At 41.4% G+C, this 16,221-nt stretch overlaps 1 protein-coding gene across 1 annotated transcript in view; it reads left to right on the forward strand.

Moving 5' to 3' along the window:
- The first annotated feature begins 699 nt into the window (after nt 1–699).
- The window catches only part of LOC131369598 (synaptic vesicle glycoprotein 2C), a 40,918-nt gene continuing 25,396 nt past the window's right edge, over nt 700–16,221 (forward strand). The window contains exons 1-2 of the mRNA XM_058416440.1: nt 700–938; nt 9,157–9,875. Coding sequence (XP_058272423.1) covers nt 9,287–9,875 — 589 coding nt within the window. The 5' untranslated portion in view covers nt 700–938; nt 9,157–9,286. The remainder of the gene's footprint in view (nt 939–9,156; nt 9,876–16,221) is intronic.

Consider the following 16,221-nt stretch of genomic DNA (forward strand, 5'->3'; position numbering starts at 1 on the left):
CCTGAGTTTGGCTTCCTGTCTGTGCTGTCTTATCCAGGATGTGCTCCTGGGATAGACTCCAGATTCCACCACGGACTCTCAGGAAGAGAATAAAGAAGAAGAATTAAGAGAAGAGGAAGAGAAGAAAGAAGAAGAAAGTGAAGGTTTATTTTATAAAATCTTTTATGAGTCATCTGCTTGTTTGTAGGTTTTGTTGACAAAATCTCTTTATTATGAAGACAGCATGTGGTCATTTATTCGCTGAAGGACTCAATCACATCTTGAGACTCATCTCTGGCATGTTTCTGCTCATCAGCTCATTCCCTGAACGCTTCCTGAGGGAAAAATGAATGAGAAACACATCAGAGTGTGCAGTGAAGGGGTTTAACCTGTAGGCTGCTCCACGGGCAGGACTGGGAAATACCGATTCCTCTGTGTGTGTGTGTGTGTGTGTATGTGTGTGTGTGTGTGTAAATGAAATAAGCCGGTGTTGCCACTGTGTAATAATAATAATAATAATAATAATAATAATAATAATAATAATAATAATAATGTACCAAAACACACACAAAGTTGCCTCGAGAGAATCGTGACTTCATGAAAAAAAAAACCCCACAGGGATCCAACTATTGATTGCATCCTCCACCCCCACCTCTCTCTCTCTCTCTCTCTCTCTCTCTCTCTCTCTCTCTCTCATTTCCTCTCCTCTTTTCTCCAAGTGCTGCAGAGAGGAGCTGCTTACTGCATCGCGGGGGAGGAAGTATAGAGCAGGAAAAAGAAAAAAGAGGACGGGAAAGAAGAAAAGACAACCTGAGAGCTCTCCATATCACACCACACATCCGGGCTGGGATAGCGCGGGGGAATACCGGGTGGACGGTGTGAGAGAGGACGCGCGCGCTCTGTCGGATCCCCGCGGCTTTATTTATTTATTTATTTATTTTATAAATCCTCCACCACCGGTAAGTTCATGTGATTTTTGCATGTGTGTGTGTGTGCGCGTGTGTGTGTTTTTAGACATATATCGCATATCAAAGCTGTAACGTTAAAAGAGCAAGAAAGAAAACCCAGCCCTCGTGCTCGCTGTGAGAAGTGAAATAAAGCGGAAGCCGCATTAAGAGCTGTCACGACTTTGAGGGATGCGCCCGCGGGATCAGGAGCGGGTTTAAACGAACAAACGCGGATTTTTTTTTTGCACCACTCCACATGCTTTATCCCCGTCATGATCCCATGCATTAATTCCTGCATTGCTCTCTATGATGAACTTTTTTTTTCAGGAAAGCGTTATTATTATTATTGAACGCCTTGACAGGAGCTGGCGTGCGTATTGCGCGTGCCGACTTCACTGAACAGCTTCTTCCACTTTACACACAGCATACACACACACAGCATACACACACACACACACACACAGAGAGAGAGAGAGAGAGAGAGAGAGAGAGAAACGTTCTGCTCTGGAACATCATTGTTTCTCCGTTGATATGGTAATGGTCAATATATTTACTTTCACAGGTGTGCGTCCACCATCCAGAAAAGTACAGTGTAATACCTTTGATGGTTTTTGGGGTTGAATATAATCATAAATTATTTTTGTCCCATATACTCACTCTCTGTGCCTTTGACTGTAATAAAAGATTTAAGATACACCCTTTAATGATAAAAAAAAAAGGTGTATAATTGTCCACACCAACACCTTTTCTGAAGGTGCATTCACTTTCCCAGGTGATCCATACGCCCTAAATGGACAAAATACATACCTGTTAAAACCACCTCCTTCCTAATGCCAAGCACTATATATCTAAGGTAATATAGGTAAATACAGCGTTTTAATTCATTTATGCAGGTGCTCAGAGGTTAACACTACTCCCCTGGCTTCCTTATAAATCATTTTGGGCCCACTGTACTAAACTGTACCTTCTGTCCCTTTTCTTGTCGCTGTACCACAAATGTGGACGCAGTGTGCTTTTTTTAAACGATTTAAGATACATAGATTACCCTTAAACACCCTAAAACACTGTTCTGGGTTTAAAGGTTTAATGGACCCTTCCAGCTAAAGCTACTAAAGGTACAAGAGGTGCTTTGAGGATTTCATCATGTACCTGTCTAAATAGGTACTAGAACACACATACCTGAAAAGTGCACCTCACTACCTTCTCTTTGTCCCTCTGTCCCACTTTTCTATGGCCTCTATGGCCTCACTTGCTGTGCTTGGTTCCTAGGGTGCTATGATCAAGAGCACTTCGGTATCAAGGGTCCCATCAAGGGCATGATGTATGTAGTATACCTTTACCTAGAGTTATAGAGAGTAAAGAGGTCATAAGGTGTAGGATACATACTTAAGGTACCTGAAGGTACCAGCCCCATGTCAGGGAAAGGTAGAGCTTCAGCTTCCGGGATTCTTCCTTTTTTAATGAATTAACTTTAAGAATTAAGTTGCCAAACTGTACTGTTCCTTGTCACTGGAACAATTAATAACAATTTAATCTCTAATAAACTTCATAAACAGGTAGATTGAAGCTTAATAAGCTTATGCACCTTAATAATTTTGAAGGTAGACTGTATTCTGTATAAATAGAGGCTAAAGGTGGAAGATTGGTACCTTTCTTTCTGTGAATGAAAGCCATATTTTCTCACTGAACTGTAGTAAAAGCAGTACAGGAGAAGAGAGAGAGAGAGAGAGAGAGAGAGAGAGAGAGATGAGGGGAGAAATTGATTCCCGTGTACACGCAATAAGGAGAGCTGAAATTTCATTAAGGGGACGTTGCTTGCGTCAGAGCCGTGGATGATGATTGATGCGGTGTCCCTCGTGCTGCTGGCCGGTGAGACAGAGAGAGAGAGAGAGAGAGAGGTGTACCGAATGCAAAAGCATGTACTGCAGCCTTTCCAGCTCCATCACATAGCCTCATTTCCTTTGCTCAGCAAAAAGGCTTTATTACAGCAGAACACATCAGAACACTGCTTTTACACACATCCCAATACGATTCGTATAATATATCACATTATTTTATTCTGCAAGCACAGAACACACACAAGTGATGGACAACCCCACGATTAGCTAGGTTTAGGTTTCTGTTCATTCGTTTGGGTTAAATAAACGTAATGGAGAGAAGATAAAAATTAGATATTTGAATCAAACCAATACTGAACCTCTGCTTCGATATTTAATCCATAATGTAGAGACATGATTACTGATCTGACTCACATCATGTCTGTGAAAAAAAAATCACGTGTGAAGAAAAATGAATCTTGTGTTAAAAAAATTATATTAATATAATTGAATCATGTGTAAAAATGAATCACATGAAAAGAAAGGTCAAAATGAATCGTTTAAGAATCATGTGAATTGAAATGAATTGTGTAAGAATTACATGTGAAAATGAATCGTTTAAGAATCACGTGTGGAAATGAATCGTTTAAGAATCACGTGTGAAAATGAATCGTTCAAGAATCACATGTGAATATGAATCATTTAAGAATCATGTAAAAAGTAATGAATCGTTTAAGAATCACATATGAAAATGAATCGTTTATGAATCATGTGAATTGCAATGAATTGTGTAAGAATCACGTGTGAAAATGAATCGTTTAAGACTCACGTGTGAAAATGAATCATTTAAGAATCATGTAAAAAATAATGAATCATTTAAGAATCACATGTGAAAATGAATCATTTAAGAATCATGTGAATTGAAATGAATTGTGTAAGAATCACTTGTGAAAAATGAATCTTTTAAGAATCATGTGAAAAAGAAATACGTAATATAAATGAAGCAGGTGTAAAATGAATCACATAAAAATAAATGAATTGTTTAAGAATCATGTGAAAATAAATGAATCGTGTGTGAAAGGAATCACATGAAAATAATTGAATCTTGTAAAAATAATCATGTGACAATGAATGAATCATGTAAAAAAAATACTTAAGATAAATGAAGCAGGTGTAAAATGAATCACGTGAAAATATTCTGATTTTGGTGTGCAAAAATGATCTAAAAATAAATGAATAGCATGTGAAATGAATCACATAAATGAATCGTTTGAGAATCACATGAAAAGAAGTGAATCATTTAAGAATCACATGAAAATTAATTGAATTGTTTAAGAATCACGTGATAATAAATGAATCATTTAAGAATCATGTGAAAATAAATAAATCGTTTAAGAATCACATGAAAATTAATTGACACGTTTAAGAATCACGTGAAAATAAATGAATCATTTAAGAATCATTTGAAAATAAATGAATCATTCAAGAATCACATGAAGAGAAATAAATGAATTGTTTAAAAATCATGTGAAAATAAATGAATCATTTAAGAATCACATGAAGAGAAATAAATAGTGTGTAAAAAGATCATGAATATAAATTAAGCTTGTGAAAAGTATCATGTGGAAAAAATTGAATTGTATAAGAATCACATGTTAAATGAAATGAATTGCTTGTAAAAAATAAATAAATAAATAAATATTGGGCAAAGATTCACATCAAAATAAATGAATGATTTAAAAAATAGGATTCAGAATCATAGAATAGGAATAAATGATTCTTTTGTGAAAAGAACCACATAAGAATAAACAGATCTTTTGATTTGAACGCTGCATGATTATAAACTGAATCATTTGTCAGAATTCTTCAGCGCTGCTTCAAAGGACATGACCTTTAACCCTGTATCAGGAGGAATCGCTGTAACACGGCATCTCCGTAAAAGCTGATAACAATCATGTTGTTAAATCCTGCCTCTCTCAATCGGGCAGGAAACGATCAGCTTAGTGACGAAAACGATGATATTTAATCAGCCATGGTCAGGGGTCAGAGGGCTTCAGGTTATCAGCCGCTCTGCAGGAAAACGTAATGTTTTATTATCACTTTCGTCTGCTTTTCTTACTGTGGCTGTGAAACACACACACACACAGTCAGAGCAGCTGCTGGGGAGGTCCCTACAGCTATCCATCATCATACTGCTGTAGGACATGGTTCCGCCTGAGTGCAGGAGTTTGTGCACTGCTGAGTTCTGGATGCTGATTGGTCAGAAAGGTGTGGACTCATGTTCTGTAACCGCAGCTCTGACAGTCGTCCAGCTGCAAGCTCGTTCTAATACGTTACCGTTTCTATAGCAACGGCTCCTTTACAGGGACACATATCGGTATAAAATCAACAAGCGCCCAGCGCAGCCGGATAATCACACCCCCCCAAAACTCCCTGTGTGTTTCCGGTCGGCTTCACACAATACAATCAAATAGATCAAGACTTTTATATAATTTCTATAAGCTACGGTGGATAACAGGCCTTGCTAATGCTAACTCTAGCGGAACCACCATAGCTTCTAGCACCTCTGAAGTTTCTTTGTCTTTATGGGAAAGATATGAGAGGCTAAAGAAGTTAAAGAAACTCATTCAGATCTTATTCATCGCCACATATTTGACTGTTGAGAGATGTAATGTTGCTTATTGCCCCTTTAATCTAGATGACGTATTGGTCCTTTAAGCTACTATGAGCTGTAAGCTATGACTGTTAGCATCATTAGCATTGCTAGCTAACAGAAAGGCTAATAATCTTGTCTATTTCCCCTTTAATCTAGGTGACTTATTGCCCCTTTAAGCTACTATGAGCTCTAAGCACTGGTTGTTAGCATCATTAGCATTGCTAGCTAAAAGAAAGACTAGTAATATTGTCTATTGCCCCTTTAATCTAGGTGACTTATTGCCCCTTTAAGCAACTATGAGCTGTAAGCACTGGTTGTCAGCATCATTAGCATTGGTAGCTAAAAGAAAGGCTAGTTATATTGTCTATTGCCCCATTAATGTAGGTAACTTTTTGGCCCTTTAGGCTACTATGAGCTCTAACCACTGATTGTTAGCATCACTAGCATTACAAGCTAATAGAAAGTCTAGTAAGCTTGCTTATTGCCCCTTTATCTAGATGATTTATTGCCTCTTTATTATAGATGACATGTTGCCCTTTTAAATTAGATGACTTATTGCCCCTTTAAGCTACTATAAGATCTAAGCTCTAATTGTTATCATCATTACCATTGCTAGTTTATAGAAAGTCTAGTAATCTTGCTTATTGCCCCTTTAATATAGGTGTTTTAACAGTATTAAGCGAGTAATACGTGACGGCACAAAGCACCACCTCCTTCTATTTTCCATACGTTGTTGGCGAATATTAATTAGCTACGTTTTTCTTTACTATTTCCAGCGAACCCTTGAGGACTTTTCTGTCCGTATTCGCAACAGACATGGTGATGGATTGCGTCCGCGAGTGTAATCCTGCGTCCTCTGCGTGCTGCAGTGGTTTTGTGTGTGTTGGTTTTTTTTTTTTTTTTTGCGGCCCGTGATTAATGGAAGGGTCAGCAGTGACTCTAGTGGCCCGTGATAGCAGCGTTGTTCGAAAACCGTTTTATTTTCCATCAGAACCGGTCCGAATCCAGAGCTCTCCTGCGTCCTGAGAGAAAATGATTCACACTCCGCCCGCTAACACCATCCTACTGAAAGAGCTTTGTTTTATATTTAGTCTTTTAAACGCTGACTTTTTTCATTTCTCTCCTACTGGTCCCGGTGTTCGATGGACGGTTTTTTGGACGTTTTTTTGTCCAGTCTTGTGCAGTGTGTGAGTGATGGATGGGAAATATCAGCTTCGTACCATGATCATTAACATGTTGGTCAGTGAAGACTGAAGGAGTGATTACTCACTGCACAGAGAGAGAGAGAGAGAGAGAGAGAGTCAGTCTCTGGCCATCTGAGGTGATTACTCAGAGCAGAGTATTTGAGAAAAAGAAGAAATAATTGACAGAAAGAAAGGAAGAATAAAGGAGAGGTGATTATCTGGGTCAAGGGAGTAGGAGTGAGAAAAAACCACAACAATTATACTAAAGAATGTTTTTATCGATTTATTAAAATAAAAACTCACTCCAGTGTCTATTTCAGTCTCTCTCTCTCTCTCTCTCTCTCACTCTCTCTCTCTCTCTCTCTCTCTCTCTCTGTGAGTCTGATCCCGGCAGGACGCTTCATCACTGTAATTGAATTTCAAAAAGTTTAAAAATGTGTCTGCCTGTGTGTGTGTGTGTGTGTGTAAGGGAGCAGGTAAGACACATGCATGTGGTTTGTGTGTATTATTGCCTTTGTGTACGTTGCATTTGTGTGTATTGTTGTGTGTGTGCGGTCTTGTGTTTGTGTACATTATTATAATTGTGTGTATTGTGTTTTTGCTTATTGATGTGTCTGGGTGTCCTGCTGTGTGTCTTTTTGTGTGTTTTGTTGTTGTGTCTGTGTGTGTAGATGTGTGTAAATGTGTGCTGCATTGCACCAGCGCAGCTTCACCGGAGTCGTGGTCTCTGAATAGATGTGTGTGTTCCCCGGCGGTTCGGAAGTCCTCCTGAGCCTGACTGCAACACGGCTTGTGCACACAAACACACGTGGAGTGGAAACGCGTCACATGACTTTTACACTCTGACTTTATTCAGAGAATTATTAAGGAGTGTGTGCAGTGGTACAGACATAGTACAGTTTAATACACACACAGTGACTGTGTTTTAAATAAAAAACAAACTCTCTCTCTTTTTTTAGTCTCTCATTGAGTCTGTCTGTCTGTCTCTTTCTCATTCTCTCTCTCTCTCTCTCTCTCTCTCTCTCTCTATCTATCTATCTATCTTTCTTAATCTTTTCCAGTCTCTCTTTCGTTCAGAGTCTCTTTCTAACACTCTCTCTCGATCTGTCTCTTTCTCTCTTCCGTTCTCTCTCTCTCTCTCTCTCTCTTTCAGAGTCTGTTTGTCTCTCTCTCTAGTACTCTCTCTCGTTCTCTATCTCTCTTGTTCTCTATCTCTCTTCTTCTCTCTTTCACTGAGTCTGTCTTTCTCTCTGTCGTTAAGAAAAATAAAATAACATTAAATAAAATAATATTAAATAAAATAAAATTGAATTAAAAATCAGCTGTTATAAGAAACTTTTAACCCATTAGCGCTACATCACGCTAGCGCTGGTGTCACCTGTCATGTCCTCGGTGTGACTCTTTAAATCTGGATCTTTTCATCACGATTCTTCTCCTTCTGCTTTTTAACGTCTCGGATGTCTCCACTTTTTTCCCGACTTTCTTTTCATCTTCTGGTGTCTGCTCTGTCTCTCTTTTATCTTGGACGACAATATTAGGAATAGGGCCCGCGCCCCATCCGTGATGGGTGGTTGTCATGGTAACGGGGTGGTCTGGCGCATCCCAGTGATGATAAAATTGTTGTTGGGTTTTTTTTAAACACGAATAGGCCCAAGAATCACCTGAAAACTCTTCTCATGGAGTCCTGTACCTGATTTTACATTACAGCCTTTCAATCTTCATTAAGTAACACTAAACCGAAACTAATTTATTAACTTATTAATTATTCATCAAACGCAGTAGGGGAGGCTTTAATGAGTGGCTGTCGATTGCCGAGGCTTAGACGAGCTAAAGGTGTGATTACTGCGTCAAAGCTCACGCATCCGACTCGGGGAGGTGACTCCTGCTCGTGTTCACTGTACAGAAATTACTCGGTGTCTACAACCATTGTGGGCGGAGCTACGCCGAAAATGTGGGCGGAGCTAAAATGTCAGTCCTAAACTCTGCTGCTGTACTGTTTTTTCTGTGTTGAGTAACAGAGTGACATCATCGTATGCGAGATAGTATCGCTTAACCAATCGGAATGGACGTGTCGTTGCCATGACGATTTGGATGACAGACAGGATGGAACCTTTATCGTATAACGTTTAATCATTCGTTAATTTATTGCTTTATGGATAGAAATTAAAGACAAGACACAAGGGTGCATCTTTATGTCATCACTTTGGACTAAGTGTCTCATACTCTTTGACCTAAAGGATTAACATGTAGGGTACTTCTCTGTCCATCATTTAAAAATCTGTGAGCTTTCTAAGGTCATGTCTGTATTCCTGTGGCTAGTATCAGGTTTGATGTAACCAGAGACTCTCTGACCTCTGTCCTGTAGCTTATCTCAGTTTTGATGTGACCAGAGACTCTTTGATTCCCTGACCACTGCCCTGTAGCTAGTCTCAGGTCTGATGGACTTGACTTCTTCTTGACTTGATGAGCTTCCTTCCGCTAATTTTATATCCCAGATCCCTGAACCTATGAAAACAGTTTTCTGTCTCGTTTGTTTTAATCTCCTGCTCTGTTTCTTTGTGTCTCCTTTCCAGTGTGTACCTCCGCCTCTTTCTTTTGGATGGATCTAACCTACAAGTTCTCGGGTTCCAGTAAACAGGGCGTTGAGCTTCACGTTGCAAACTGATCGCCGAGACATTTGAGACATTTTAAAACGCGGTAAAAATGGATACCGAGAATGCATACCGAGAGAGAACTTCTCTTGCCCGCGGTGCTCGAGATATCGCCAAAGAAGCCAAGCGTCACGCCGTCAAAAAAGTCAACAAAGCCATAGACCGGGCGTCAGACGAGTACTCGGGCCGCACGTACCACCGCTTTGAAAACGACGAGGACGAAGAAGGTGGAGACGACGACCGCTACTACTACCAGGACGGTCAGGCGCAGCAACACGAGGATGATGAAGGGTCCAGCGACGCCACCGAAGGCCATGATGACGAAGACGAGATCTACGAAGGCGAGTACCAGGGCGTGCCCGGAGCTGGGGACGGACAGGTGGCGCTGGGGAGGCCGGTCGCTGATGGGACGAAGGACAGGAAACAGCTGGAGAAAGAGCGAGAGGCGGAGGAGGAGGAGCTAGCACAGCAGTATGAGCTGATCATCCAGGAGTGCGGACACGGACGATTCCAGTGGCAGCTCTTCTTCGTGCTGGGGTTGGCGCTCATGTCCGACGGGGTGGAGGTGTTCGTGGTGGGGTTTGTGTTGCCTAGCGCCGAGACGGACATGTGTGTGCCCAACTCTGGGGCGGGGTGGCTGGGTGAGTGCGAGGTCATTAACACGCTTACTTCACACACACATGAACTCCTATACAAAGCCTGCATGCGTTCAAAGCACAGAACATCTCCATTTTCCAGATGTTTCTCTAGAGTATCGTCTCACTCCACTAAGCCATGTTCCTCATCTTATTCAGAAAAATTTGCAGGTGAAATCTGCAGACAGATGTTTTTAATCTTGATAAATTAACATCTACACTTCCACTCAAGTTCCTTAGAATATTTTTTTTTTAAATTTAAGATTTCTTGTAAAGAAAAACGACATGGGTTCATGAGCAATATGTAAAATGACAGAACAGACATGGCTCTGTGTGTGTGTGTGTGTGTGTGTGTGTGTTCAGTAATCCCATTGGGAAGGATGTTGTCATGGCACCAGGTACAGTATGAGTACATGAGTGGGTAGTGTTATATTGGGCTTGCTCGTGACCGTGTTTGTGTGTGTGTGTGTGTTTGTATTCTTATTCCTTCTTCTGACACCTGGACACCTTGTTTCTGCATCCTGTCGCAACCTCTCTCGAATTCGAAGCCTGCAGGTCTTTATATAATTACCTAATAAACTGAATTTTAGAGATTCAGTTGAGATTTGAAAATCTTTTCATCACACACACACACACACACACACATACACACACACAGAATTCTGACACATTTTAGAGAGACAGGTGAAGATTAATCGTACGGTCTGAGATTAACAGGACGATTTGTGTCTCTGCAGCAAAAGTGTCAGTGTTGTGAAAATTCTGTCCCTCTCCGTCACAGAAGGAGACAAACATCGTTCTGTCCAGACTCGACTCATCCAAACACTTCCCTGGTTTTCTCTGATGTTCACTGCGGGAAGACGCGAGGACACACGGCGTGTGATCTGCTGAAGTGGCTGAATAGCTGCGTGTGATAAGTGCTTTCACAGAGAGAGAGAGAGAGAGAGAGAGAGAAACAGATGAAGGAGATAGAGCATGAGTGAGAGAGGCAGGCAGAGAGAAAGAGGGGGGAGAGATAGACAGACAGACAGACAGACAGACAGACAGAGAGGAAGCATATGAGAGAGAAAGAAAAACAGACAGACAGAGAAAGACCATGAGCAAGAGAGAGACAGACAGAGAGGAAGCATATGAGAGAGAAAGAAAAACAGACAGACAGAGAAAGACCATGAGCAAGACAGACAGACAGAGAGAAAGAGTACTAGAGAGAGACACACAGACAAACAGACAGAGAAAGAGCATGAGCGAGAGAGACAGACAGAGAAAAAGAGTACTAGAGAGTGAGAGAGACAAACAGACAAACAGATAGAGAAAGAGCATGAGCGAGAGAGACAGACAGAGAAAAAGAGTACTAGAGAGTGAGAGAGACAAACAGATAGAGAAAGAGCATGAGCGAGAGAGAGAGACAGACAGAGAGAAAGAGTATGAGAGAAAAAGAGAGACAGAGAAACTGACAGACAGAGAAAGAGCATGAGCAAGAGAGAGACAGAGGGAAAGAATAGCTAGTATACAGACAGAATAGCAAGAGACAGACAGAATAAAAGAGTATGAAAGAGAAAGACAGAAAGACAGAGAAAGTGCATGAGCGAGACAGACAGACAGATAGAGGGGAGAGAAGAGCCAGAGAGACAGAGAGAAAGCATGTGAGAGAGAAAGAGAGACAGACAGACAGAGAAAGAGCAAGAGATGATAGACAGAGGGAAAGAGTACAAGAGAGAAAGAGAGACAGACAGACAGAGAATGAGAAAGAAAGAGAGACAGAGAGAGAAAGACAGAGAGATAGACAGGAAAAGAGCAAGAGTGAGAAAGACAGACAGACAGAAAGTACGGAAGAGAAAAAGAGACAGACAGACAGACAGAGAGAGACTGAGCGAGGGGGGGGGGGTATGGAGAGGAAAGTGGAAGAAAGCATCAGGGCATGAAATCAGAAAACTGAGCTCTAGGGCTCCTCTGAGGAAAACAGCTGGCTCACTTTGAGAAGACATTTCGTCAGCTCCGACTTACAGCAACAACATGCTCTCTTCTCCTCTTTTTTACTCTTTCGACCCACAGCGCCACGGAATTCTCCAATCCGATTGGTCAGAACCACTTTTCTATTACAGCAGCTCTGACAGCACGTCCAGCTGCAAATCACAGCTGTATATCAAGACTCTATTAACTCGTCTATAGGCTCGTTCACTCATGGGACTTTTATAGAGACGTTTAGATTAAAATTCATGGAAGAATAACCGTTTATGAAATCACGTGGCAAGGTGACACACTGTGACGTGTCGATCTTCAGCCAGACCTCAACTCTGGAATGTTCCTCGTGACTACTTTCGTTTCTGCTCTCCAGCACTCGCATGCGTTCGAATGGAAGTCAAAGGAACCGAGAAACAGCGTAGTGTGACGACGCCTTCAGTGGGATCTTCTCACCAGAGATCTCTGTGGTCTCGTTGTGTGTTTATTCATTACATTTATTGATCCCATCCAAATCCAATTCCTGGGTTAGATTAGATTCCCCTGGTGCGTTAAGGACGTCCTAGCGGATCTGTGATTTCTGATCCTACAAGAACATCTGACTCAGCTACGGTCTCAGAAAATAAGTACCTTTCCAGATCCGAGCCAAGGTGTTCCTCTCAAGAGCACGGATTTTTTGTACCATCTGAAAAAAAGTGGACGTAGTGTGGACGTAGCGTACCTCTAAAACTCATTTAAGCTACAAAACTGTGCAGTAAGGTGCCTCGGGAATACTCTGACATCGGTTGTAAATTAGGGAACAAAATGTACCTGTGTTGTACCTTTTTAATGACTTTGTGGTGCAGTCGTTTTCTCTCTCGACTCCAGTGGGATCGGCGTGAGCCGAGGGATTCGGCGAGAGTCGGTGAAATGTTTCCGTCTGCCATCGAGCCGCAATCCGAGGAGACTCCGTAGATGTCAGGGAATATGTTTTTTTTGCAGCAGGAGCTAATTACACATGCTGAGCTGAGTTTAATTAATAAATAGAGCCTCTCATAGACCTGGTGAGGTGTAACGAAGAAAAACAAAAAAACAAAACAGTTTCTTTTTACTGTTGCCAGCAATATAAAGGGGAGAAAAGAGAGTGACACAGCGTGGTTTAGCTCAGCAATGTCACTCATACATCAAACCTATAATACATCATAAACAAGTAAGCGTGAATATCAAAGGGTTTTTTTTTTTTAATTTTCTTTATTTATTTTATTATTATTTATTTAAATGGCCATCAGTTTCAGTGAAGGAGGCGTGGCCTGAATGCCTGTCAGTTTCAGTGAAGGAGGTGTGGCCTAAATGCCTGTCAAGATCAGTGAAGGAGGTGGGGCCTAAATGTCAGTCAGTTTCAGTGAAGGAGGCGTGGGCTAAATGCCTGTCAATTTCAGTGAAGGAGCTGTGGCCTAAATGCCCGTGAATTTTAGTGAAGGAAGTAAATGCCAGTCAGTTTCATTGAAGGAGGCGTGGCCTAAATGCCCATGAGTTTTAGTGAAGGAAGTAAATGCGTGGCCTAAATGCATAATGTTCCAGTATAGGAGGCGTGACCTAAATGCCAGTTAGTTCCAATGAATGAGGCATGGCCTAAATGACAATCAATTCCAGTAAAGGAGGTGTGGCCTAAATGGCCATCAGTTTCAGTGGAGGCGTGGCCTGAATGCCTGTCAGTTTCAGTGAAGGAGGTGTGGCCTAAATGCCCAGTGTTTCAGTAAAGGAGGCCTGGCCTAAATTTCCAATGTTCCAGTGAAGTAGGCATGGCCTAAATGCCCAATGTTCCAGTGAAGGGGATGTGGCCTAAATCCCCAATGTTCCAGTGAAGGAGGCGTGGCCTAAATGCCAGTCAGTTCCAGTGAAGGAGGCGTGGCCTAAATGCCAGTCAGTTCCAGTGAAGGAGGCGTGGCCTAAATGCCAGTCAGTTCCAGTGAAGGAGGCGTGGCCTAAATGCCCAATGTTCCAGTAAAGGTGAACACAATGTACTCGTAATCAGCACTTCATCAGTGAGACGTAGGATCATTCCTAGGCATTTTAATCAAGACAAAGTTCTGAAACTTTTAATTAGTGTTTATTTATTTATTTATTTAAAGATCCAAAACACGACCCATCGACCCAGAAAGTCTGGCGAACAGGAGCATTAACCTGAGCTTGACCTTCTGAGGCGTGATCATCTGGATATGAGACTGCGCTCTTTCATCTCTCTCTCATCTCTCTCTCCTTCTGCATTACTCTCTCTACACTCCATTGAGTCTGTATAACTACATCCCTTATACATCAGCAGGATGCTAATAGCTGTGCCAGTCTGCAGAATTCTCAGCTTCTGGACTGGATGTGAACTGAAATTCCTTTCCACAGGGAAGTGTGATCATAATTTTTTTTGCCATACATTAGACACTAATGACGTTTTATTTATTTCACAGGTGTCAGTGTTTAGGGAAGATTCCAGAACTATATCCTTTACTACACCCTTTTCCTAAACTGTAAATTATTCCATCCTCAAATTTAAGCTAACACTGCTACAGGTGAAAACCTCAGACCTAGTTTTGCATAGCTAGCGTGACTTTACTGTAAAGATTTTGAAGAAATCCTTGAGATAGAACTATTCACTGTGATTGTATGTAAATTCCTAGGCTAAACACTGAGTAGAGAAAATACTAATCATGCTAACTAATGGCAAAAAAGGTTTAGCGACCGAGAAAGGATGTTAATCTTTCCTTTCTGAGGTAGCATATGTAGTTTTAGCATTTCGAACCACATTTGTTCATAAACTTTTGCTCGAAGGTATTGAATGCCAATGCATATCTGGCATAAATGCCGCAGTAGACATGGGTCTGCTAGCATTGACTCCACTGTTGAGTTCACGTCCAGGGGAAGAGAAATGCACTTGTCCTTTTAAGCGTGTTAGCCGATAGCTAGCTTGGCCGAATTAATACTACGGTGCATTGAGTATGTGGTTTCTCGGTTACAGTAGATTATCTCGGGCATTAGAGGGTTGGAGCAACATCTCTCTGATGGATCGTTTAGCTCTAGTAGTGGTGTTGGGGAGTGTGTCTGTGTGTGTGTGTGTGTATGTGCGTGTAGCAGCGCTGCACTTTCTCTTTGTCAGGCTGTAATGAATCACCTGCCTTTCCCCATCATGCCTGCAAGAGCAGATAACAGGGACTGCTTTCTGCATATCAGCTCCCATCAGAGAGGCTTCAGAAAGCATCAGAACATTACAGGAGCACAGCGAGAGATCTGAGTGTGCAGGAAGTGGACAACAAACGATCGTTCCTCGCTTCTTTAGCACAAATTAGCATTTTTATTAGCATCTTGGCTGGGGAGTGTAGAACGGGTTTATCGTGTGTGTGTGTGTGTTGAATAAGTGATCATCCTATACCATTCTCTAGTGGATTAGTGAACAGTAGGTGAAATATAGACGCAACCAATCGAGCGTTGACTCCTGTAAACGATCCTCAGTTATTTATACATAACAAAATCTTCCTCAAATTACTAAAGCTTTAGTAAATAAAATAAGGTTGTTGGGTTGGTGTTTAGTGAAAATATAAGGTTAATATTAAGAACAGTGAAGAGAAGAAGGTGTTTTTATCCTGGCACCAGACTCGCAATCGATTCTTGGCCAGATTAGGGGCGGGGCTTGTCATATTAATATATGTTTTATATGATGAAGAACTTTCTGGATTCATGGAATAGCTGCAAGTTTTATATATCGATAAGGTGTTCCATCTGTTTTCCCTCATCATATGGAAATTTCAGCCTATCACGTTACTCAGGGGGTGGATCTGAATCTGTCACACACAGTGTAGACCGTTTGGTTGAAGCGAGCCTCAGAGAACCTCACTGGATCGCTTACAGGCTGAAAAACAAACAGATTTCACCATGCAGCAAACGCTACCTGAGTCTATTCGATTCATTACATAAAAGCTCCCTAGGCAAGAGTGTGTCCTTTCTGAAAACTGTCCCTCGCAGCATCATCCTAGACTAGAGAGCCGATCTGATTGAATGGGATGTAATATTGAAGTGTGAATGTTATTTATCATCAGACAGAATCAGCACAAATAATACCAACACATCACACTGGAGACATTTTCACTGTGAGCGTGTGTCAGATCTTCCTAATGTATCTACTGGACTGGAGGAGATGCTGCATCAGCTCGCTTATTCCCACTGAGCACTAAGACAATTAAAAGGCATGAAAAGCGACATCTGTTTCGTCCATGCACCAGGATTCCACTAGGGATGTCATCAGATACAAATACGTTATTAGTAATGAACAGATAATAATCGTTCTGAAGAGATGCAAATACAGTATGAACGTTTGTGCTAAAATGGGAAGGGGAACAGAAAGAGTATGGATGTCAGGATAAGTGAA

This window comes from Hemibagrus wyckioides, linkage group LG18 (assembly GCF_019097595.1).
Source record: "Hemibagrus wyckioides isolate EC202008001 linkage group LG18, SWU_Hwy_1.0, whole genome shotgun sequence".
NCBI lineage: Eukaryota > Metazoa > Chordata > Actinopteri > Siluriformes > Bagridae > Hemibagrus > Hemibagrus wyckioides.